At 41.3% G+C, this 24341-nt stretch overlaps 1 protein-coding gene across 1 annotated transcript in view; it reads right to left on the reverse strand.

Annotated features, from left to right (window-relative positions):
• Nucleotides 1-24341, reverse strand: part of LOC145401061 (ankyrin repeat domain-containing protein 13D) — a gene marked incomplete at its 5' end in the record, with an annotated part of 398667 nt that overhangs the window by 263345 nt on the left and 110981 nt on the right. The window contains one exon of the mRNA XM_080273433.1: nucleotides 8937-9080. Coding sequence (XP_080129559.1) covers nucleotides 8937-9080 — 144 coding nt within the window. The remainder of the gene's footprint in view (nucleotides 1-8936; nucleotides 9081-24341) is intronic.

Here is a 24341-nt window from a genome sequence, read left to right on the forward strand (position 1 = left end):
TTTCCATCCCTGCCTCTTTGCTTAGTTTCCAGGTCACTTTCACTTTAAGTATATCATTTACTAAACTTTCTGAGGACAACTTAACTCTCATTAGTCTTTTTCCCCTTTCTTATAAGGCCCTATCCTCCTTACTTCCTAAATTTCTTTTTCCCACTTGTCTCCTTCAGGATCGATCTTGCCTCATATTTTTCTCACTAGATTCGCGTCTCTCTCGAGTTTCACGGATCTGACCTTTTCTTCCTCCTCTCTGTTTCCAAATATTACCAAACATCTGTTACTTTCTACAGTTTCTCTCACTATTTTCTCTTTTTCTTCAGTATTTTCATTACATTTTCTTCCATTTTTTTTCTTGTTCATTTCCCTTTCTTTCTGAATGATTTCCCTTAAGCTGACCACTTCTTTCTGTTCTTTTTCCACATGTGCCCACTTTGCCTTTTGCTCTTCTAACACACTACTCACCTTCTCTGTTTTATTACTGCTCTCTTCTAGTTTTCTCCTTAATTTGATATTTTCTCGCTTAAAATTCTTGATCTCCTGGTTCGCCGTCTCACTGGCCTGGATCAGACTCTGTATAGTATTCTCAGTATTTTTAGACATGTTCTTTAATACTACATCCTCCATTTTCTTTTCTAATTCACTAATTCTCATAATCAATGTTTTAACCAAATCCATGACATTTGTTTCACTATCAAATCCTGGAAATTCGAGTCCCTTGATGTTCACATTATCGGCCATGTTTAAGGCTGGTTACAGTACCAAAACAGCTGTTACCGAAAATACTATAAACATTCATGTATACTCTTTGCCAATAACTCTTTACATTTTTGGTAGTCTATATTAACTTACAATATTTTAAACTTAAAACAAGATCAAGGGAGACAGGACAAACATAATTCCTGAAAACTACTTACGGTTTGCAGCAGTGGCTGAGAGGCGGTCAAAACACGTCTGTTCGCTCTGGCTGTGTGTGTGTGTATTTACCTTATTGTATTTACCTAATTGTGATATACAGGAAATGAGCTATGCTCATGGGATCCCGTCTCTGTTTCTCAATAAGTCAAATTTAGCTTTAAACTCGTTTAAGTTTATAGACTTGACGATCTCTTTGTCCAGGCTATTCCACAGGTCTATACATCTTTAAGGAAAACTATATTTCTTGATATCCTTCATGAAGCTTGGTTTCTTCAGTTTCATTCCGTGTACTCTTGTTGCTCTCTTATCCCATAAAAACAGATCTTCATTGTCAATTTTATCTACTCCCACCATGGTCCTGAACACTGCAATCATGTCGCCTCTCTTTCTCCTTTCTTCTAAGGAAGGCAAATCCAGCTTTTCCAGCCTCTCTCTGTACGACATCTACCAGATTGGGGACCATTTTGGTTGCTGTTCTTTGTATTCTCTCAATCTTGTTTATATCTTTCTTTTTGTGTGGGGACCACACTACTGCTGCATATTCTAACCTGGGGCGAATCACGGCCACTATCAGTTTTTTCATCATCTCCTCATCCACATAATGAAAAGCTACTCTTATATTAGTCAGGAGTTTATACGTCTCCCTAACTGCCTTGTTAATGTGTTTTTCAGGTGACAAACTATCCTGGGCCAGCACTCCCAAATCTTTCTTTTCTCTCGCTATTGTGATTGGTTCGTTACCCATCAAATAATTCAATGATGGCCTCTTGGTACTTTTACCCATTTCCAATATTTTACATTTCTTTGCATTGAATTTCATTTCCCACATTCAGCTCTAATCGTGTATCCAATCCAGATCCTCCTGCAGCATTTTACAATCCTCCTCAACCTCTACCTTCCCCAAGATCTTTGCATCATCAGCAAACAGACTTGCATAACTGTTCACTCCGTCTGCCATATCATTACATAAATCAGGAACATTACTGGCGCCAACACCAAGCCCTGTGGGACTCCACTTGTTACTTCCCTCCATCCAGACATCCTATCCTTTATTACTGTCCTCATTTGTCTGTCTCTCAAAAAGTCTTTCAGCCATTCCAGGAGGTTCCACTTCAGTCCTCCTATATGCTCTAGTTTCCACATTAGTCTCTTATGGAGTACCTTGTCGAAGGCCTTCTCCAAATCGAAATACACACACGTCAATCGCTCTTGAGTAAAAGCTCAACAAGTTGGAAACACATGACCTTCCACTTCTAAATCCAAACTGACTCTCAGTCAAAATATTAATCTCTTCCAGATATTTTATCCATCTATCTTTCAGAATTCTTTCACACAATTTTGCGACCATGCTGGTTAGGGACAATGGTCTATAATTCAGGGTTTTTTCCCTGTTTCCTCCCTTATAAATTGGTACCACATTTGCCCTCTTCCATTCTTGAGGCACTTTCCCCTCTTCCAGAAAACACGCAATTAAACTGGGAATCTTATCCGCCAGTTGTTTTCTGCATTCCTTCAGTACCCAATTAGAGATTCCATCTGGTCCTGGGGCGTTCCTTACATCCTGAGTTTCCAGTAATTTATACACTTCCTGGGAATCTTATCCGCCAGTTGTTTTCTGCATTCCTTCAGTACCCAATTAGAGATTCCATCTGGTCCTGGGGCGTTCCTTACATCCTGAGTTTCCAGTAATTTATACACTTCCTGTACTTCCACTTTTATATCTTTTATCACTACATTTTCAGTCACTCCCTCCCCTTCCACAAACTCCTTTTTATTAGTGAAAACTGATTGGAAACATTTGTTCACTATTTCTGCTTGCATTGGTGCACCTTTATAGACCTCTCCTTCTACTTTCAGTTTGGTGAGTCCTTCCTTTTGTTTCAGTTTGCCACTGATAAATCCATAAAACAGTTTGGGTTCATCCTCACATTTATCTATTATACCTTTTTCAAAATTCCTTTCCTCCTCTCTACGTATTCTTGTGCATTCATTTCTAGTTCTTTTACGCTCTTCCTTTGTTCTGTTGTTACCTCTCTTTCTCCAATTGTTCCACGCCGTGTCTCTCTCTTTTTTTGTCATCATACACCTTCTATTTAACCACTCCTCTTTCCTGTTTTCTTTCCCCTTTACTCTTGGCACAAATTTTTCCACTCCCGAATTATAGAGGATTGTGGAAAGTATTAAGAATATAGGGAGTAGATGGGAAGTTGCTGAATGCTGTGAAGAGTATGTATGATGGTGCTAAGGCTGCAGTGCGTGTGGATGATGAACTAAGTGAATTTTTCTCTTTGAAGGTTAGGTTGAAACAGGGATGTGTCATGTCTCCATGGTTGTTCAATCTGTACATGGATGGGGTAATAAAAGAGGTACAAGGTAGGGTAGTGGATGTTGGATTGACCCTGGTGAGAGAGGATAGTGTTTGGAAACTCCCTGTACTGTTGTTTGCAGATGATACTGTGTTGTTGAGTGAAGACGAAGGGGAGCTGCAAGGTTTGGTGGATGAGTTTGGGAGAGTGTGTAAGAAATGGAATCTAAAGGTGAATGTAGGGAAGAGTAAAGTGATGGTCTTTGAGAGAGGTGAAGTCAGTGAATGTACGTCGAGGTTGGATGGCGAGGAATTGGAAAATGTGAGTACATTTAAGTACTTGGGTAGTGTGATGAGTAAGGATGGAGGTTTGGAGGGTGAAGTGCTTGAAAGGGTACAGCACGGAAGAAAGGTTGCTGGTTCTTTGAAAGCAGTGATAAGAAACAGGGAAGTGAGTATGGAAGTGAAAAAGTTACTACATGACAGTATTGTGATACCAACTCTAACATATGGAAGTGAAGCTTGGACGTTGTTGGAAGGACACAAGTCAAGAGTGAAAGCAGTGGAAATGAGTTATTTAAGAGGGGCCTGTGGAGTCACATGGAGAGGCAGGCTGACAAATGAGGATATAAAGGAGCATTGTGGTGTGGATGTGGATGTGATAGGAAGAGTTATGAGGAACACACTGAGGTGGTTTGGCCGTGTGGAGAGGATTGAGGGTGAGAGACTGACGAAGAGAGTGTATGTGAGTGAGGTGGAGGGGGGAAGAAGGAGGGGGAGGCCGAGGATGAGATGGAGGGATGGGGTAGAGAGGTATATGAGAGAGGGGGGGGTGAGTTGGGAGCAGGGCAGTGAAATGGCAGGGGACAGGGTGACGTGGAGGCGATTCGTTTGTGGCCACCCCAAACGGAATTGAGGCATCTGGCAATAGATAGATAGAATTACAGAGGCCTAGAAAAATATCCCACTTCCTCTGTATCTCTCTGGTTTAAATAATTTTCTCCAATCTGCATTTTCGAAAAATTTTCTCAATCCTGTAAAGTTTCCTTTCCCAAAGTTGTATCTTCCCTGCTTATAAAGCTTGTCTCTTGGCTTCATGTTCCCTGTTATCATCTGGAACTCAATGGCCACATGATCACTTTTTCCTACAGGACACAGGTATTTCAAGGATTCTATTACATCGGGTTCTTTGGTAAACAGTAAATCTAGTCTTGTTGGTGTGGCCTCACCTCGGAACTGTGTATCTTTTTTGACCCATTGCGACATCACACTGTTCATTGTTGTATTTAATAATATAGTGCCCCACGAATCTTCGTTGCCTCCTGCGTCCCATTCCACCCAGTTCACCTCTTTACAATTGAAGTTACCCACTAAAATTATATTGTTGCTTTCTCAATCATTTTCTGTAAATAACTAGTCATGTCTGACAACATTTTCTGGTATTCATCATCACTCCATGCTCTTGTCTTAGGGGGAACATACACCACTGCCATATCTCCCCTGCTATTCTCTCCAGTTTATAATTTCATATTTATCACTTCGGCCCTGCCTTCTCCCATTTCCACGGTATCTACATTTATGTTGTTCTTCACTGCTATCATCACTCCTCCTCCCGTTTTTTCTATTCTGTCTCTTCTCCACAGTTTGTATTTACCATCTCCCATATGAGCATCAATATCTTCTATTAATTTGGCCTCTATAAAGCACATAACATCAGGTTAATGTACCCTCAAAAAATCGTTGATTTCTAGCCTTGCTGATATTAAATCACCAACATTAGTACTGTATATGCCACCTTCCAATTTTCTGTTATGTTTTTTATACCCTCTTTTCTCCTTCTCTCCTCTGGTACCACTTCCTTTATTTCTGATCCATGACTCTCCAACAAAACACTGTCTTCTCTTCCTTCGCTCTCTGTTCATTTTTTAACTTTGCTTCCTTTACTAACGCCTTTATTTTAGCTCTTTTTTCCTCATTTGCATCTCTCCTTATCCAAACATCTTTGAACCCTTCCTTGTCAGATAATTTCCATGTTCTACTGATAATTTCGTTTACTGTTGCCTGAGACTTAAACTTTACCTTCAATGGCCTTGCCCCTCTTTGCTCGTACTTTCCTAACCTGAACACCTCTTCAATCTCTTCTTGAGCTTCGTTGTTCTCCTCCATGACTACTGATATTATTTCTTTAACTTTACTCAGTGCTTCTCTTTCTGATCTTATTGTCATACGTTTTTCTTTAACTCCTGAAATTATTACCCATTTTTTCTTATCTGCTACATCCCTAACAAAAGATTCTCTACTTCTCAGCATCCTAACCACTTCCCTCTCCACCTTTTCCTTGCTTTGTTGTTCTATAATCTCTTTCAAATTTACATTTCCCTCTTCCTGAATTTTCTCCCACCCCTTATGTTGCTCCTTGATTTCTTTAATGTGCCCGTCCTGTATTCTTTATTTGGATTCATACTCATCTAGTTTGCTTTTCATCCAGTCTCTTTCTACTTCCAACCTCTTATTCTCCCTTTTAAGCTGTTTTATTTCATTTGAGGCTGATTCATTGCTCACTTGTAATTCAGTAACTTCTCTTTCTTGTTTGTCACTATGTGTACAAATTTTTTCCAGTTTATTTCGCAGACTTTTGATCTCGTTTTCCTGCTCTATAGTCCATTCCTGTAACTCTTTAATTACTGCCCATACCTTTTTTATCTCCTGGACATTCCTCTCTGCTGTTTTCTCTACACCTACTATTCTTGTTTGGTTCAACTTAATACTTCCATTTGTGTGTGTGTGTGTGTGTGTGTGTGTGTGTGTGTGTGTGTGTGTGTGTGTGTTTACCTATTTGTAGTATACAGGAATTGAGCAATGCTCGTGTTGTCCTGTCTCCATATCCACATTTATCAAGTCTACCTTTACACACATGAATGTTTCTCTCATGCACCACCTCTTGGTCTAAGTCGTTCCATATATTTACGTATTTACCTAATATACCTAATTGTGATATACACGATTGTACTATGCTCGTGGGTTTCCGTCGCTGTTTCTCAGTAAGTCAAATTTAGCTTTAAACTCGTTTTAAGTTTTTAGACTGGACGATCTCTTTGTCCAGGCTATTCCATAAGTCTATACTTCTGTAAGGAAAGCTATATTTCTTGATATCCTTCAAGTAGCTTGACTTTTTCAATTTCATTCCGTGTCCTCTTGTTGCTCTCTTATCCCATACAAACAGATCTTCTTTGTCAATTTTATCTACTCCCACCATGGTCCTGAACACTGCAATCATATCTCCCCTTTTTCTCCTTTCCTCGAAGGAAGGCAAATCCAGCTTTTCCAGCCTCTCTCTGTATGACAGGTCTGCCAGACTGGGCACCATCTTTGTTGCTGTTCTTTGTATTCTCTCAATCTTGTTTATATCTTTGTTTTTGTGTGGGGACCACACTACCGCTGCATATTCTAACCTGGGGCGGATCATGGCCAATATCAATTTTTTCATCATCTCATCCATATAATGAAATGCTACTCTTATGTTAGTCAAGAGTTTAAGTCTCTCCAACTATCTTGTTAATGTGCTTTTCTGGTGACAAACTATCTTGGACCAGCACTCCCAAATCTTTCTCTTCTCTCCTTTTTGTGATTAATTCATTACCCAACAAATAATTCAGTGATGGCCTCCTGGTATTTTTACCCATTTCCAATATTTTACATTTCTTTACATTAAATTTCATTTCCCATGTCCGGCTCCAATGGTGTATCCTATCCAAATCCTCCTGCAGTATTTTACAATCCTCCTCAACCTCTACCTTCCTCAAGATCTTTACATCATCAGCAAACAGACTTGCATAACTATTCACTCCATCTACCATATCATTTACGTAAATCAGGAACATTACTGGCGCCAACACCGAGTCTTGAGGGACTCCACTTGTTACTTCCCTCCATCCAGACATCCTATCCTTTATTACTCTCCTCATTTGTCTGTCTCTCAAAAAGTCTCTCATCCATTCCAGAAGTTTCCCCTTCAGTCCTCCTATATATTCTAGTTTCCACATTAGTCTCTTATGAGGTACCTAATCAAAGGCCTTCTCTAAGTCTAAGTACACACAATCCACCCAACCATCTCTCTCCTGTACCACGTCAATCGCTCTTGAGTAAAAGCTCAACAAGTTAGAAACACATGACCTTCCACTTCTGAATCCAAACTGACATTCAGCCAAAATATTCATCTCTTCCAGATATTTTATCCACCTGTCTTTCAGGATTCTCTCACACAATTTTGTGACCATGCTGGTTAGACACACTGGTCTATAATTCAGGGGTTCTTCCCTGTTTCCTCCCTTGTAAATTGGTACCACATTTGCCCTCTTCCATTCTTGTGGCACTTTCCCCTCTTCCAGTGAGCATACGATTAAACTGTGAATTTTATCCGCCAGTTGTTCCCTGCATTCCTTCAGTACCCAATTAGAAATTCTATCAGGTCCTGGGGCTTTCCTTACATCTTGAGTTTCCAGTAATTTATACACTTCCTGTACCTCCACTTTTATATCTTTTATCACCGGAACATTTCGAATCACTCCCTCCCCTTCCACAAGCTCCTTTTCTTTAGTAAAAACTGACTGGAAACGTTTGTTCATTATTTCTGCTTGCATTGCCGCATCCTTATAGACCTCTCCTTCTACTTTCAGTTTGGTGATTCCTTCCTTTTGTTTCAGTTTGCCATTAACAAATCTATAAAACAGTTTGGGTTCATCCTTGCATTTGTCTATTATACCTTTTTCAAAATTCCTTTCTTCTTCTCTACGTATTCTTGTGTATTCATTTCTTGTTCTTTTATATTCTTCCTTTGTTCTGTTGTTACCTCTCTTTCTCCAATTGTTCCACACCTTATCCCTCTCTTTTTTTGCTATCATACACCTTCTATTAAACCACTCCTTTTTCCTGTTTTCTTTCCCTCTTACTTTTGGTACAAATTTCTCCACTCCCAAATTATAGAGGTCTAGAAAGATATCCCACTTCCTCTGTATCTCTCTTGTTTCTCTGAATTTTCTCCAATCCACATTTTCAAAAAAGTTTCTCAATCCTGTAAAATTTGCTTTCCCAAAGTTGTATCTTCCCTGTCTATGAAGCTCGTACCTTGGCTCGACGTTCCCTATTAACATCTGGAAATCAATGACCACATGATCACTTTTTCCTAAAGGACAGAGATATTTCAATGATTCTATTACATCGGGTTCTTTGGTAAACAGTAAATCTAACCTTGCTGGTGTGTCTTCACCTCGAAACCGTGTGTGTGTGTGTGTGTGTGTGTGTGTGTGTGTGTGTGTGTGTAAGCAGTTGATTTTTATGAGATATGTGTGCTGACAATGTGTGAGATACATTTTGGTAATGTATATGGCAAAAAGGGTTACTTTAGCCAAGTTGACAGAAGCTATTTGGCTTTTATAATGGTTTTCAAGTACAGTACACATATGTCAGTAGCATGGTTTGTGGTAGCAAGGCAACCTGCCAACATGAATTAGGCACACTACCCGAGACCCTACTGTACAGTATTTCAAACTGGTGTCACAGAAAGTGGATAATATAAGAGCTATTCATCAACTGCATTATTCCACACCTTGTAAAAGCACGAACTGCAAGAGAGATTTTACCATATAGCGCTGTGTTCTGCTGTGATAAATGACATAAGGCCACAAATATGGCAGAATTAACTGTATAGTATCAAACATACGGTGTCCCTTGAAGATGTAGCTGCGATTCCCTCGCTGCCAACTGGTTTGGTCAAATCCAATGAGTGTGGTGTCTATCCTCACATTGGAACCACTTTTGTATACCCTGTAGGTATCACTGGGGCACATGCGCGACACCAGCGGCACTGAAAATGGTACAGGTAATTACAAAGGTATTGGTATGATAACTGATAAAAAGATTACTCAGTATAGTTAATGATAAATGTTACAGATGATAACTTCTGAGATGACTCTCTTCTTGACCTTCTATAATATTATAATCTTTGTGACCCCTATTCAAAGTGCTTTGTGCTGACAAAACAATACTCACTCAATTCAAAATGCTTAAAAGGAAGTTTGTCACTCTACACTCCATCCTTTCGAAAGTACTCAAGGAAGAGGCTTTAAGTCATTTTCAACACCACTCAGGCATTAGAAATTGTGACAGGAGAAATCACCACAGACACAGAGCTGGGGAATGAGTGCCTGCATTTTGTCTCATTCTAGAAGTAGTAGTAGCATTTGTTCCCCGGACAGTCTGGCCAAACAGTCCTGAGTCCGTAAGGAAGGCCACAGCCAAGACCACATTTTCCCACAGAGCTCTCAAGGAATGCATGTTGTGTTGCTGGCATAGGTGATTGTGTGCAATGCAGTCTTCCTTAATGTGCTTAATAGTAAGGGGTGTTGTGTTGCATCCTGGAAAGGTGTCAACAACAGGGTCATCCAGCCTCTTCTGATAACTCAAGAGGGCTGGATGATGCCTATATCTCAGCCTGGCCAAGTGGACCCTGTCCTCAAGAGGGAGGTAGGATTCAGTAGGGTGGGTATCAGGAGGCCGTGAATACAACTGTTTGTTGACTTTGAGTGACTGAATGGAGCGGCGAGTGATCTGAGTATGGATATGCTTCTGGAAGCTGGTTTGAGACAGGTGAAGGGGGAGAGATGACAGTATTTGTGTATGATATTGTATGCTGCGTGTTGTTTTGATGTTCCTTGGCGTGGGTGGATGTGCTGCCATGTAGTGTAGTGGATGGTGTGGGTTTGTGGAGGCTGCAGCAAGAATTTGTGTTTCTCTCATGTCTAGATGATCCTTGACTTTGAGGATTTTGGTTTCTTGGTGTAGGTGGTCTGTGGGTGTAATAGCTGTGCAGCCTGTGTTTATTTTTAGGGCCTTGTTCTGTATGGTCTGTAGAGTGTTGTAGTGTGTTTTTGTGAGGTTAGAAGCCCAAGCAGGGCTTGCATAATTCATCACTGAACGTATATACTGTTTCTACACTGTTGTGGTGGTTTCTTTGTTGAGTCCAAATGTTGTATGGGCAAGTGACCTTAAGGCACTGAGTCTTGGTGTTAATTTGTTTTTAATGCTTGTGATGTGTTGTTTAAATATCAATGTATAGTATGTTACATCAAGGATTTTTTTGGGGGGGAGTAGGAAGTGTTGTTTATGGTGAGGTGTGGAATGCGGCTATGTTCTGCTATCCAGTTCGTGAGAGAGGTCACTGTAGATTTGGCTGGGGCTATTATGAGTCTGTTTGTGGTGGACCAGTCATGAAGTGTGCTGAGGAAAGGTTGGAGGATGTGTGTGGCTGTGTTTGCATTTGGGTGTGTACTGTACATGTAAGTGTTATGTCGTCCGCATAGGAATCTATGTGTTCCTGTGGTGTGTGGGGTGTGGGTATGTCATGAATGTATAGGTTAAAGAGTGTAGGGGACAAAACAGACTCTTGGGGGATGCCGTTTGTGAAGTGTCTGATGTTTGATGACTGACCTACAAATGTTACATATGAATATACGTCTGCAAAACAGTTTGCCAGTCATCTTTTTGTGTTGCTGTGCATGTTTGTGTTGAATATTTTGTTTGTGAGGTTGTGGCAAAGGATGGCATCAAAAGCTTTGCTAATGTCTAATGTGACTGGGAGTGTTCTGTGAGGTGGCCTTACTGAATTGTTGCCATCAAAAACTCTCCCTGTAACATCTGTAAGAAGAGTGTTTGTGGAGAGTAGCAGCCTAAAAACCATACTGTGATGGGGCTAGGGGGATGTGAGGTGTAGCTAATTGTAATATCAGTTGTTCAGTGACTTTGGAGGGGGTGCAAAGGAATATGACGGGGCGGTGTGAGGAAGGTAACATGGGGCCTTTGTTGGGTTTGAGGACAGTGATGATAATGCCATGCTTCTAGATGTTGGGTATTTTGTGTGAGTAGCTGTAGTTTGATATGTTGGTGAGTGCTTGTATGCATTGTAGTCCAAGGTGTTTAAGGTGTATGTTGCTTAAGTTGTCTGGGCCACAGGCAGATGAGTACTTAAGGATGCTAATGATGTGCTTCATCTGGTTGTAAATGAAAGGTGCGAAGTCTGGGTCTGTGAAGAACTGTCTCTTGCCTCGGATGACATGTCGGTCATCGCAATAGGGGTTTAGATAGCTGACATGTGAAAAGTGATTGATGAGAGTGTTTGCCTGTTGTTTGTTTGAGGGTATGGTGTCTGTTGTTGTGATGGCAGCGTGTGATTGTGCAGTGTGGCTGTTGGAGAGTGTGATGCTGTTTAGTGTTTTGTAGAGTTTGCTGGTGCTTGTTTTGTTATTGTTTGGAGATAATTATTCCAATTTTGTGTTTGATGTTCTGATATTTTATTGTTTATTTGTGTGTTGAGTTTTTGTACAGTATTTATTGTATGGTGTCTTGTGTATGGGGTGTAGGGAAGTGGTGTAGTGTGTCGCGTTGAATTTCTGGTGAGAAGTTGGGTTTGTGTCTCTTTCTGTTGCCTCTAGGGATGTGGCTCTTGTTTAAACTTTGAATAATTGTATTGAAAATGTGCACAGCGGTGTTGATGTTTGTGATGGGTGTACTGTTTAATGTTTCAAAGTGTTGTTCTGTGTCAGTTGTGAAAGTCTCTCAATTGGCTCTCTTATAATTACTGTATGTGCATCTGTGGCCAGCTGGGGTGATTCTGGTTTTAATAGTGATGATGACTGGGAGGTGGTCAGAGACAAGGGTTTAGACCACTCTCCAGGATGTTGTGGGGTTATGGTTTGGGGAGAAGAAGGTGATGTTTGGGGATGATGGGAAGAAGAGGGGCTCAATGTGGGATATGGGTATGATGATGGAGATTGTTGAGGATGAAAAGATTATCTGTTTGAGACTGTAGTATCAGCCCTCTATCTGTGTCAGGGTTGTTGACATGCCAGGCCGAAACCTTGGCACTGAAATCACCACCCAGGATGATGTTGGGAGTGTTAGTGATGTGGTGTTTTTGAGAAAAGTAATTGTGCGATACTGTGGGGGGATGACTGGGGCGGATTGCATGTACTGGCAATCGCTATGTGTAATTTGTTACCAGCGCGTATTTAGGAAGGGAAGAGGTTGTGTAGATCAGATATTCATTCTTAGATCTTTAGTGGAAAAGTTTCTAGAGAAGGGAAAGTGGAAAAGTTTCTAGAGAAGGGAAAGAAGTTGTATGCAGCCTTCATGGATTTGGAGAAAGTATATGACAAGGTGGATAGACAAGGATTGTGGAAAGTATTAAGAATATATGGAGTAGATGGGAAGTTGTTGAATGCTGTGAAGAGTATGTATGAGGGTGCTATGGCTTCAGTGCGTGTGGATCGTGAACTGAGTTTTTCTATTTGAAGATTGAGTTGAAACAGGGATGTGTCATGTCTCCATGGTTGTTCAATCTGTATATGGATGGGGTTTTTAAAGAGATACAAGGTAGGGCAGTGGATGTTGGAGTGGCCCTAATGAGAGAGGGCAGTGTTTGGAAACTCCCTGTACTGTTGTTGCAGATGATACTGTGTTGTTAAGGGAGCTGCAAGGCTTGGTGGATGAGTCAGGGAGAGTGTGTAAGAAACGGAATCTAAAGGTGAATGTAGGGAAGAGTAAAGTTATGGTCTTCAAGAGAAGTGAAGTTAGTGAATGTACAGTGAGGATGGATGATGAGGAAATGGAAAATTTGAGTATGTTTAAGTACTTGGGTAATGTGATGAGTAAGGATGGAAGTTTGGAGGGTGAAGTGCTTGAAAGGGTACAACAAGGAAGAAACATTGCTGGTTCCTTGAAGGCAGTGATAAGAATATCACTGAGCATGGATGTGAAAAAGTTATTATATGACAGTATTGTGATACCAACTCTAACGTACAGAAGTGAAGATTGGATGTTGTTGGAGGGACACAAGTCAAGAGTGAGAGCAGTGGAAATGAGTTATTTGAGAGAAGCCTGTGGAGTCACATGGAGAGACAGACTGATAAATGAGGATGTGAAGGAGTGTTGGTGTGTGGATGTGGATGTGATAGGAAGCGTTAGGAGAAACATATTGAGGTGGTTTGCCATGTGAAGAGGATGGAGAGTGAGAAACTGATGAGGAGAGTGTATGTAAGTGAGGTGGAGGGGGAGAGAGGGAGGGAAAGGTCAAGGATGAGATGGAGGGATGGAATGGAGAGGTGTATGAGAGAGGGGGGTGTGAATTGGGAGCAGGGCAGTGAAATGGCGGGGGACAGGGTGACGTGGAGGCAATTCATTTGCGGCCACCCCATATAAGGGATTAAGGCATCTAGCAATAGATAGACAGCTAGTATTTCTGTTGTGGTGTCATGGCGGAGAAGTGATTTTATGTGTGCAATGGTATCTGAAAAGTTGATGGATTGGTGTACAAGGGTAATGAGGCCACTGCCACTGCCATCAGCCCAGTCTTGTCTATTGGTGGTGAAATTATGAAATGTAGGTGTTTTTTTGTTCTGTATAGTTCTCATTTTAGTATGGCCAATAAGATATAAGACCTCCCTCCAAAGTTACAATGTCTCATCTGCTCCTCAAAATTAGAGCTCAAGTATATCACTTCCATGCCTGTTAGTGAAGGAGAGTCTATGAGAGTCTTCCTCTTTTCTGTTATTTTACCCACTGGTAAGATCTTAGTAGAATCAGCTTTTTTTCCTCAACAGATGACCACATCATGGGCCAATACCCCTACTGTTATCTTTACTTAGTATGTACTCCTATGTATGAGTACATGCAATTCACCTCATAGGTGGTAGCATTCTGTGCACAGCCACCCTACTGCTCTCTAAGATTTCTTTTCTTTTTAAATTTTTCTTCTGCCCTTCTCTATTATTAAACTGTCAAACTGGAGTGTGTGTTTCTACATTTTTCTTAACCAAGCTGACTTTTGTTTTGGGGGTAGTATTAGTAGTAGCAGTTGTTCCCTTGACAGTCTGGCCAAACAATCCTGAGTCCCTAAGGAAGGCCACGGCCGAGACCAGGTTATCCCACAGAGCTCTCAAGAGTGTTTGTCGTGTTGTTGGTGCAGGCAATTGTGTACAATGCGGTCTTCCATAATGTGCTTTATTAAGCACATTATTGTATTGGGTGCTGTACTGCATCCTAGACAAGCATCAGCAATGGAGTCATCCAGCCCCTTCTGATAACTCACATCTCAGCCTGGCCAAGTGGACCCTGTCCTCATGAGGAGGTAGGATTCAGAATGGTGGACAACAGGAGGCCGTTCATGCAGCTGTGCGATGTCTTTGAGTGACTGAGTGGAGCAGTGAGTGATTTGGGTATGGATATGCTTCTGGAAGTTGCTTTGAGGCAGGCAAGGGGGGGAGAGATGACAATATTTGTGTATGATATTGTGTGCTGGGTGTAGTTTTGATATTACTTGGTGTGTGTGGATGTGTTGCCATGTGGTGTACTGGATGGTGTGGGTTTGTGGAGGGTGTGGCAAGAATTTGTGTGCCTTTAATGTCTAGATGATCCTTGGCTTTGAGGACTTTGGTTTCTTGTTCAGGTGGTCTATGCATGTAGTAGCTGTGCAACCTGTGATTATTTTTTGGGCCTTGTTCTGTATGGTCTGTTGAGTGTTGTAGTGTGTTTTAGTGAGGTTAGAAGCCCAGAGCAGGGCCTGAATACTTCATCAATGAACATATATATTGTTTGTATACTGTGGTGATGGTTTCTTTTTTGTGTCCAAATGTTCTATGGGCAAGTGACCTTAGGGCATTGAGTCTTGGTGTTAATTTGTTTTCAATGTTTGTGTTGTGCTGTTTAAATGACATTGATGTACTGTATGTTACAGCAAGGATTGTGTGTATTTACCTATTTACCTATTTGTAGTATACAGGAATTGAGCAATGCTCGTGTTGTCCTGTAAAGGAAAAAAATGATAAGAGGACAGAGGAAGAATGTAATACTTTTTTTTGGAGAGTATTGGATATGAAAGTAAGGAAGTGGTATTAAAGGAAACAGAAGTGAAGGAAACTAAGGGGGATGGCTGTGAAAGATCAGAAGTTGAGGAAGTGGTACTGACGGAGAGTAGGAGAGAAGAGGGTATAAAAAACATCAAAAATAATTTGAAGGTGATATATACTAATGTTGATGGATTCATATCGACAAGGCTCGAAATTAACGATTTCTTGAGAGAACATGAACCTGATGTCATGTGCTTTGTAGAGACCAAATTAAGAGAAGAGATTGATGTTCATTTGGGAGATGGTAAATACAAACTCTGGAGAAAAGATAGAAAAGAAAAAACAGGAGGAGTGATGATAGCAGTGAAGAACAACATAAATGTAGATACCGTGGAAATGAGAGAAGGCAAGGCTAAAGTGATATATATGAAATTAGAAACTGGAGAGAATGTTAAGAGAGATATAGCGGTAGTGTATGTTCCCCCTAAGACGAGAGCATGGAAGGATGACGAATACCAGATGTTGTCAGATATGGCTAGCTATTTAAAAACAAATAATTGAGAAAAGCAATAATATAATTTTGGTGGGTGACTTTAATTGTAAAGATGTGAACTGGGAGGAATGGTACTCAGGAGGCGGCGAGGATTCGTGGGGCACTATGTTATTAAATATAATAATGAATAATGTGATGACGCAATGGGTCAAAAAAGAGACACGGTTTCAAGGTGAGGACACACCAGCAAGGTTAGATTTACTGTTTGCCAAAGAACCCGGTGTTATAGAATCATTGAAATATCTCTGTCCTTTAGGTAAAGGTGATCATGTGGTCATTGAGTTCCAGATGTTAACAGGGAACATTGAGCCAAGAGACGAACTTCATAGACAGGGAAGATACAACTCTGAGAAAGCAAATTTTACAGGCTTGAGAAACTTTTTTGAAAATGCAATGCTCGTGTGTGTGTGTGTGTGAGTGTGTGTGTGTGTGAGTGTGTTCTTACCTACCTAATTGTTCTTACCTAATTGTATCTTTATAGGAATGAGTCAAGCTCGTACTGTCCCGTGTCTTAAACCATATTTATCGTACATATCCTTAAATTTGTGAACTGTTTTAGCACACACTATTTCATTCGGTAGTGCATTCCATTGGTCAATTGCTCTGTTTGGGAAACTGAATTTCCTTACGTCTTTATCACCTCTCGTCTTATGCAGTTTTTTGCAGTGTCCTCTTGCTGATGCTCCTCCATACGTTAAGTAATCATTTATGTCTATTTTCTCCTTCCCTGATATGCACTTATATAGCATTATCATGTCACCTCTTTTCCTTCTCTCCTGCAGTGTTGGCAGATTCAGTTTATTTAGTCTTTCTTCGTAGCTTAGGTCCCTTAACCTTGGTATCCATTTTGTAGCGGCCCTTTGACCTTTTTCAATCTTGTCTATGTGCTTTTTGAGATGAGGACTCCAGACTACTGATGCATATTCCAGGGTTGGTCTAATGAATGATGTTATTATCCTTCTTAGCATGTCTTCATTTATGTATGTGAATGCTATTCTCATATTTGCAAGCAGTGTATACATGTTCCGTACCTTTTCGCTGATGTGGTCAGCCGGAGATAGACTGTTATTGATAATCACACCTAGGTCTTTCTCTCTTTCTGATGTGTATAGGGTTTTATTTCCTAACTTATAATTCCAATCAGGTCTTTTTCCACTTTACCAAACTTGATTACATGACACTTGTCCACATTTAATTCCATTTGCCATGTACTACTCCATTCATGAAGTTTATTTAATTCTTCTTGTAGCTCTTTACAAAAGTCTGTGTTAGTAATTCTCCTTTGTATTTTTGCTTCATCTGCAAACATATTCAGATAGCTCTCATTTCCAGTGTTACTGTTTATATCATTTATATACACTAAAAACACGATTGGTGCCAGCACTGAACCCTGTGGTACTCCACTAGTCACTTCTTTCCATGATGAGTAGTTTCCTCTTAGTACTGTTCTCATTTCTCTTTTTATGAGAAAGTCTTGCATCCAACAAAACAGTTTGCCTCAAATTCCTCCTTGATGGTACAGTTTCCATAAAAGTCTTTGGTGTGGTACTGTGTCAAAAGCTTTCTTGAAATCTAAATAGATATTGTCCACCCATCCTTCCCTTTCGTGTATTGTGTTTGTTACTCTGTCATAGTATCTCAACAGATTAGTAACACATGATTTTCCTTTTCTGAAACCAAACTGTCTTTCTGTTATCATACTGTGTTCTTCTAGATGATTTACCCAAGCTTTTCTTATAAGCTTTTCTAATACCTTGCTTACAACACTGGTCAGTGATACTGGTCGGTAGTTGAGTGGATTTTGTCTATTTCCTTAATTGAATAAGGGGACAATATTTGCTTTTTTCCAAATATCAGGTAGTTTACCTTGACTCAAGGATTTCTTGAAAATTAAAAATAATGGTGTGTGTGTGTGTGTGTGTGTGTTGTTTGTGTGTGTGTGTAATTCACCGGGTCGGTCAGGATCACTTGATGGTCGTGATCATCAGCTTTTACCCTCCCGGAAGGGAGCTGAGAGCTCATATAGTCTGATCTAAGGGCAAGGCTGTGACCTTCACACATGCACACACCCATCCCCTTGCTCAAGGGGGACAGTAACCACCCACTTCATCAGTGAAACTTTTCGCAACCTGAGCGAGGTGCGAACTCCCGTCCACCAGTTGGCAAGTGGGAACATTACCACTGCACCAGCGAGCGGTGTGTGTGTGTGTGTGTGTGTGTGTGTGTGTGTGTGTGTGTGTGTGTGTGTGTGTGTGTGTGTGTGTGTGTGTGTGTGTGTGTCATAGGCAAGTGTTGTTTATGGAGAGGTGTGGAATGTGGCTAGGCTCTGCTGTCCAGTTGTGAGAAGGGTCACTTTAAATTTAGCTGGGGCTATTTTGAGTCTGTTTGTGGTGGACCATTCATGTAGTGTGATGAGGAAAGGTTGGAGGATGTGTGCAGTTGTGTTTGCATTTTAGTGTGTATATGTAAGTGTTATGACATCTCCATAGGAAGCTATGTGTATTTGTGGTGTGTGTGGTGTAGATATGTCGTGCATTTATAGGTTGAAAAGTGTAGGGGGACAAAACAAATCCTTGGGGGGATGCCGTTTGTGAAGTTTCTGACATTTGATGACTTACTGGTAAATGTTACATGTGCACATCTGCCTGCCAAATAGTTCGCCAGCTATCTTTTTGTGTTATTGTGCAAGTTTGTGTTGAATATTTTGTGAGACTGTGGCAGAGGATGGCACCAAAAGCTTTGCTAATGTTTTGTGTGACTAGGAGTGTTCTTTGTGGTGGCCTAGCTGAATTGTTGCCATCAAAAACTCTTTTTGTAAGATCTGTAAGAAGAATGTTTGTGGAGTGTAGTGGCCTAAAACCTTGTTGAGATGGGGCTAGGGGGATGTGAGGTGTAACTAATTGTAATACCAGTCATTCAGTGACCCCAGAAGGATGCAGAGAAGTGTGATGGGGTGGTGTGAGGAAGGTAATGTGGGGTCTTTGTTGGGTTTGGGGGATACTGATGATAGTACAGTACCATGCTTCCAGATGTTGGGAATTATGCTGTGTGAGTAGCTATTGTTTGATATGTTGGTGGGTGCTTACATGCCTTGTGGTCCAAGGTGTTCATGGTGTATGTTGCTTATGTTGTCTAGGCCACAGGCAGATGAGTGCTTAAGGTTGTTAATGATTGTTTTTGGAGTTTGGGGGAGTGCTTGGATTTATATATGTGGAGCCAGGTGGTACATATGATGCATCCTGAAGTAATGGGATTCTTTGCCATGGTCTCATTTAGTGGTTTTACCAGTTAATTCCTTCTATTCTATCACTGTTGTTACCAAAACAGCAAATTTACATCTGCCCTGGAGACTGTTCAACAAATTTTACAATATCAATAAATCATGCATGTTATTCACTGTACAATGCAAGAACCAATGTATAAATGACTGCTTATCTATGCCTATTCCATGCACTCCAGCACCATTTTTGTCATAATATGTACCACCAACCTCACTCACTACCATGGGATCTGTTTATGGTACTCTTCATGCACATATGGTCACAGTGGTGTTCGTTCACATTGTTTCAATTATAAAGGCTCCAAAATGCTTGCTTGCATCGGCCCTGGTCACCTAATGGCAGCTCTCCATTCTTCTTGATTTCTGGTCACCTTCCTTTTCAATCCCTTATCCCTGAGGTCGCACTCAATGAAATTCTCCCATATCCTTTTTGGTCTGCTTCTCACAACCCTACCCTTAACTTTAACACTTCTCACACCTACTTGTCATCCCCCATCCTTTCCACATGCCCACACCATCTCAATCAACCCCTTCTCATCAGAAAACCAATACACTTCAGTACCATCCTTCCTCTAAACTCTTCAATCATAAACCTAGCCCTCCCAGGCCTCGCATTCAAGGACATACTACACACCCACCTAGTCATTGTCACTTCTGTATGTTTGAGCCTACAAATATCCTCTTCCTTTACTGCCCAAGTCTCCCTACCAAACGCATTACACTTCAAACATATGTCATATACAAACGGCTGGGAGAAGGAGGGAGGTGAGAAGACAGGAAGAAATCAGTAGGATAGAAGTTGTGGAAGCAATAAAGAAAGTTAAATTGGGGAAAGCCCCAGGAACTGATGGAATGTGTGGTGAAATGCTGAAGCATGGGGGAGAGATAGTAGTAGAATGGATGTGGAAGATGTGCAGATTGGCCTGGGAGGAAGGTAGAGTCCCGGAGGATTGGAAGTCAGGTATAATTATTCCCTTGTACAAATGAAAAGGGGAAAAAGAAGTGTGTGGTAATCATAGGGGCATTTGTCATCTTAGTATAACAGGAAAAGTGTATGGTAGGATACTTATTGACAAAGTTAGAGAAAGAACAGAGGAATTAGTTGGAGAAGAACAGGGAAGCTTTAGGAAGGGAACAGGCTGTGTAGATCAGATATTCATTCTTAGATCTTTAGTGGAAAAGTTTCTAGAGAAGGGAAAGAAGTTGTATGCGGCTTTCATGGATTTGGAGAAAGCATATGACAGGGTGGATAGACAAGGATTGTGGAAAGTATTAAGAATATATGGAGTAGATGGGAAGTTGCTGAATGCTGTGAAGAGTATGTATGATGGTGCTAAGGCTGCAGTGCGTGTGGATGGTGAACTAAGTGAATTTTTCTCTTTGAAGGTTGGGTTGAAACAGGATGTGTCATGTCTCCATGGATGTTCAATCTGTACATGGATGGGGTAATAAAAAAGGTACAAGGTAGAGTAGTGGATGTTGGAGTGGCCCTGGTGAGAGAGGATAGTGTTTGAAAACTCCCTGTACTGTTGTTTACAGTTGATACTTTGTTGTTGAGTGAAGACGAAGGGGAGCTGCAAGACTTGGTGGATGAATTTGGGAGAGTGTGTAAGAAACGGAATCTAAAGGTGAATGTAGGGAAGAGTAAAGTGATGGTCTTTGAGAGAGGCGAAGTCAGTGAATGTACAGCGAGGTTGGATGGTGAGGAACTGGAAAATGTGAGTATGTTTAAGTACTTGGGTAGTGTGATGAGTATGGATGGAGGTTTGGAGGGTGAAGTGATTGAAAGGGTACAGCAGGGAAGAAAGGTTGCTGGTTCCTTGAAAGCAGTGATAAGAAATAGGGAAGTGAGCATGGAAGTGAAAAAGTTACTACATGACAGTATTGTGATACCAACTCTAACGTGTGGAAGTGAAGCTTGGACGTTGTTGGATGGACAGAAGTCAAGAGTGACAGCAGTGGAAATGAGTTATTTAAGAGGAGCCTGTGGAGTCACATGGAGAGACAGGCTGACGAATGAGGATATAAAGGAGCGTTGTGGTGTGGATGTGGATGTGATAAGAAGCGTTATGAGGAACACACTGAGGTAGTTTGGCCATGTGGAAAGGATGGAGGGTGAAAGACTGACGAAGGGAGTGTATGTGATTGAGGTGGAGGGGGGAAGAGGGAGGGGGAGGCCGAGGATGAGATGGAGGGATGGGGTGGAGAGGTTTATGAGCGAGGGGGGTGTGAGTTGGGAGCAGGTCAGTGAAATGGCGGGGGACAGGGTGACGTGGAGGCGATTTGTTTGTGGCCACCCCAAATGGGATTGAGGCGTCTGGCAATAGATAGATAGATAGACAAAGTTCCCTTAGCATGAAGGAAGGGCCCTCCCAATGTCAGAAGAGGGAACAGCTTCCTGAACTTCTTCCAGCAACTCACTCTAGCCACAGAGCTGGCTCCAGCCCCACTTCCAGCACATAACATGTCTCCCAAATAATACAGCTCTTCCACACACTCAACAGACTCACAGCAAGATCAATCCATTAACACCTGACACTCTCCACGTGCTCTCCCCAGCGCACTGCACACATGAAATCACCATTATCTTTCAGTCTACCTCTAATACCACTACAGTCAACCTCTGCTATTCACAGGATCGCTACGGTTTCACTTAATTGCGGATTTTCTGGGACATTGTTTTAAAAATGCACAGAAGGATATTTCCTATTTTTCCCATGGCATCAGCTGTTCCCAGTGGTTCGTAGGTGATTTTTTTGCATGTTTTCCTTAAGAAATACTATCGTTATAGTTGAACTGTGCAGTTACCATGTATAGGTATGTGCTGTTCAGCAAAGGTCATCAGCACTCTACAGTACAGCACTCAGTATTTCACAACACAAATCTCCCATTCTTTTCTCGCACTGAGAGTTTGCTTGTGACTGGCTCCTAGGGTTGCATCCCTTATTATCTGCCTACATGTCTTCTTTCTCCCTATCCTACAGGCCGTTCAAAGAGGGGACACAATCATATGCCAGTGTGATGAATTACTGAATTGGTGGTCATTTACTGAATCAGCACAGCATTGGCACTTTTAATTAAAAAAAAAATTCATCTTTTTATCACATACAGGTTCATTCACACCTAATTATCTTAAATCCAGTAAAAAAAATTGTGCTTAGTTTAACTGTTAATAAAAAATCAGGTTTCAGACCTAAAATGAACTTAAGTTAGGGGATCTTTCCCCTTCATTTCATCAGCACCCCTTGACAAACTTATGTTTTACATAAATATTGATTTAGAATACATATAGATGTAACTCCATTGTAAATCAATATTTATACAAAACAAAAGTCTGTTATGGCAGGTTGTCGAGCTAGAAGCAAAGCACTTCCGCTAACTTTTGCAAATTTCCTCTCTGAATCCTGATTTTTTATAAATTAAACACAAGTTTCTGACCAGATTTCAGATAATTAGGTGTGTGTGAACCTATATGGTGATAAAAATTATAATATGTTCCAATTAAAAGTGCCAGTTCAGTAAATGACAGCCGATTCGGACTTTCGTCACACCCATCACATGCCACCATGCTCATTCTCTCTCAGTTCATCTCATGGGCTGTGCATCTGCCTGTGCTGTGCTTGTGGTTGTGGCCTTTTTAACGCCATTCTTTATCCCTGTGAAAAATGGGTCCTATATGTTCTGCTCAGGGCGAATCTGCCTCTAGGGAGCCTAAGCGACAAAAGAAAGCAATGTCACTGGAAGGTAAAGTGAATTGCTGAACATGAGGCATGTGGGGCAGTCAAGTGTGGCTGTCAAACACCATTTTGGTGTGAATAAGAGCAGTGTGATACATCATCACATGGGTGAGTACAGTACACTGTACCCAGAAAGGCTTGTGTATCATCCTGTACTATCTTTATGGGAAATATTAATGTGCCATAAAATGTATTCACAGGTCTTATAGTGGGTTTGTAGGTAACAGGAATACCTAAAACATTAAAATCAGTGACTTTTGCAGTAGGTTTGGGATATTCGCAGAATTCAGTACTCGCAGAGTGTTCTGGTACATAACTGCCACGAATATTGGGACCTAATCATGCATCTCTTATGCACCCGCTTATTACAAATACTGCACGTGATGGAATTAATTTCCGCACCCTTGTAGAAATCAGTAGGATGGAAGTTGTGGAAGCAATGAAGAAAGTTAAAATGGAGGAAGCCCCAGGAATTGAGGGAGTGTGTGGAGAGATGCTGAAGCATGGGGGAGAGATAACAGTAGAATGGATGTGGAATATGTGCAGCTTGGCCTGGGAGGAAGGTAGTGTCCTGGAAGATTGGAAGTCAGGTATTATTATCCCCCTGTACAAAGGAAAAGGAGAAAAAGGAGTGTGTGGTAATCATAGGGGCATTTGTCTTCTTAGTGTAATGCAAAAAGTATATGGTAGGATACTTACTGACAGTCATGGAAATAACAGAGGAATTAGTTGAAGAATAGGGAGGTTTTAAGAAGGGAAGAGGTTGTGTAGATCAGATATTCATTCTTAGATCTTTGGTGGAAAAGTTTGTAGAGAAGGGGAAAGAAGTTGTATGAGGCCTTGATGGATTTGGAGAAAGCATATGAAAGGGTGGATTGACGAGGATTGTGTTCCCCCCCTGTGGTGGGGGGGACACAATCTGGCTGCACTTTGGGGTGCTACTACTACTCTGCGGCCAGGTTGTGTTAGGAAGAATACTGCCACTGTATTCCCTGCGTGTCGTAAAAGGCGACTAAAAGGGGCGGCGTGAGGGGACTAGGGACCCCCTCCTCTGTTTTTTAGTTCCTAAAAAGAGACAGGCCAGAGACAGGGATGGGGGATTGAGTTATCCCTGTACCCTGAAGATTGGGTCTATGAATGTGCGTGGATGTAGTACGATTGAGGCTAAAAGGAAGGAGATTGGGAGAATGTTTGTGAGAAGAAAGTTGGATGTGTTAGCTTTGAGTGAAACAATGATGAAAGGGAAGGGTGAGTCTATGTTTGGAAGTGTGAATGAAAGATTGTTAGGTGTTGATAGAGGAAGGGCAAGAGAAGGTGTGTCCTTGTTAGTGAGTTCGGAAGTACAGCAGTGTGTGACTGAATGGAAGGAGGTGTCATCGAGACTGATGTGGGTGAAAGGGAAATTTGGATGTGAGTTGTGGGTGTTTGTGAGTGCATATGGGCCTGGTAGTGAAAGGGATGAAGAAGAGAGGGAGTCTTTCTGGAATGATGTTGATGAGTGTCTGCAGAGTTTTGGAGCGAATGTGAATGTGGTAATGATGAGAGATCTGAATGCTAGAGTGGGAAATGTAGCAGTTGAAGGTGTAGTTGGTGCGCATAGTGTGCCTGGAAGAAATGAAAATGGGGAACGAATGATAGCGATGTGTGTTGAGCAAGA

The sequence above is a fragment of the Coenobita brevimanus genome, chromosome 54 (genome assembly GCF_032717465.1).
Source record: "Coenobita brevimanus isolate Jiangsu-jjx chromosome 54, ASM3271746v2, whole genome shotgun sequence".
NCBI lineage: Eukaryota > Metazoa > Arthropoda > Malacostraca > Decapoda > Coenobitidae > Coenobita > Coenobita brevimanus.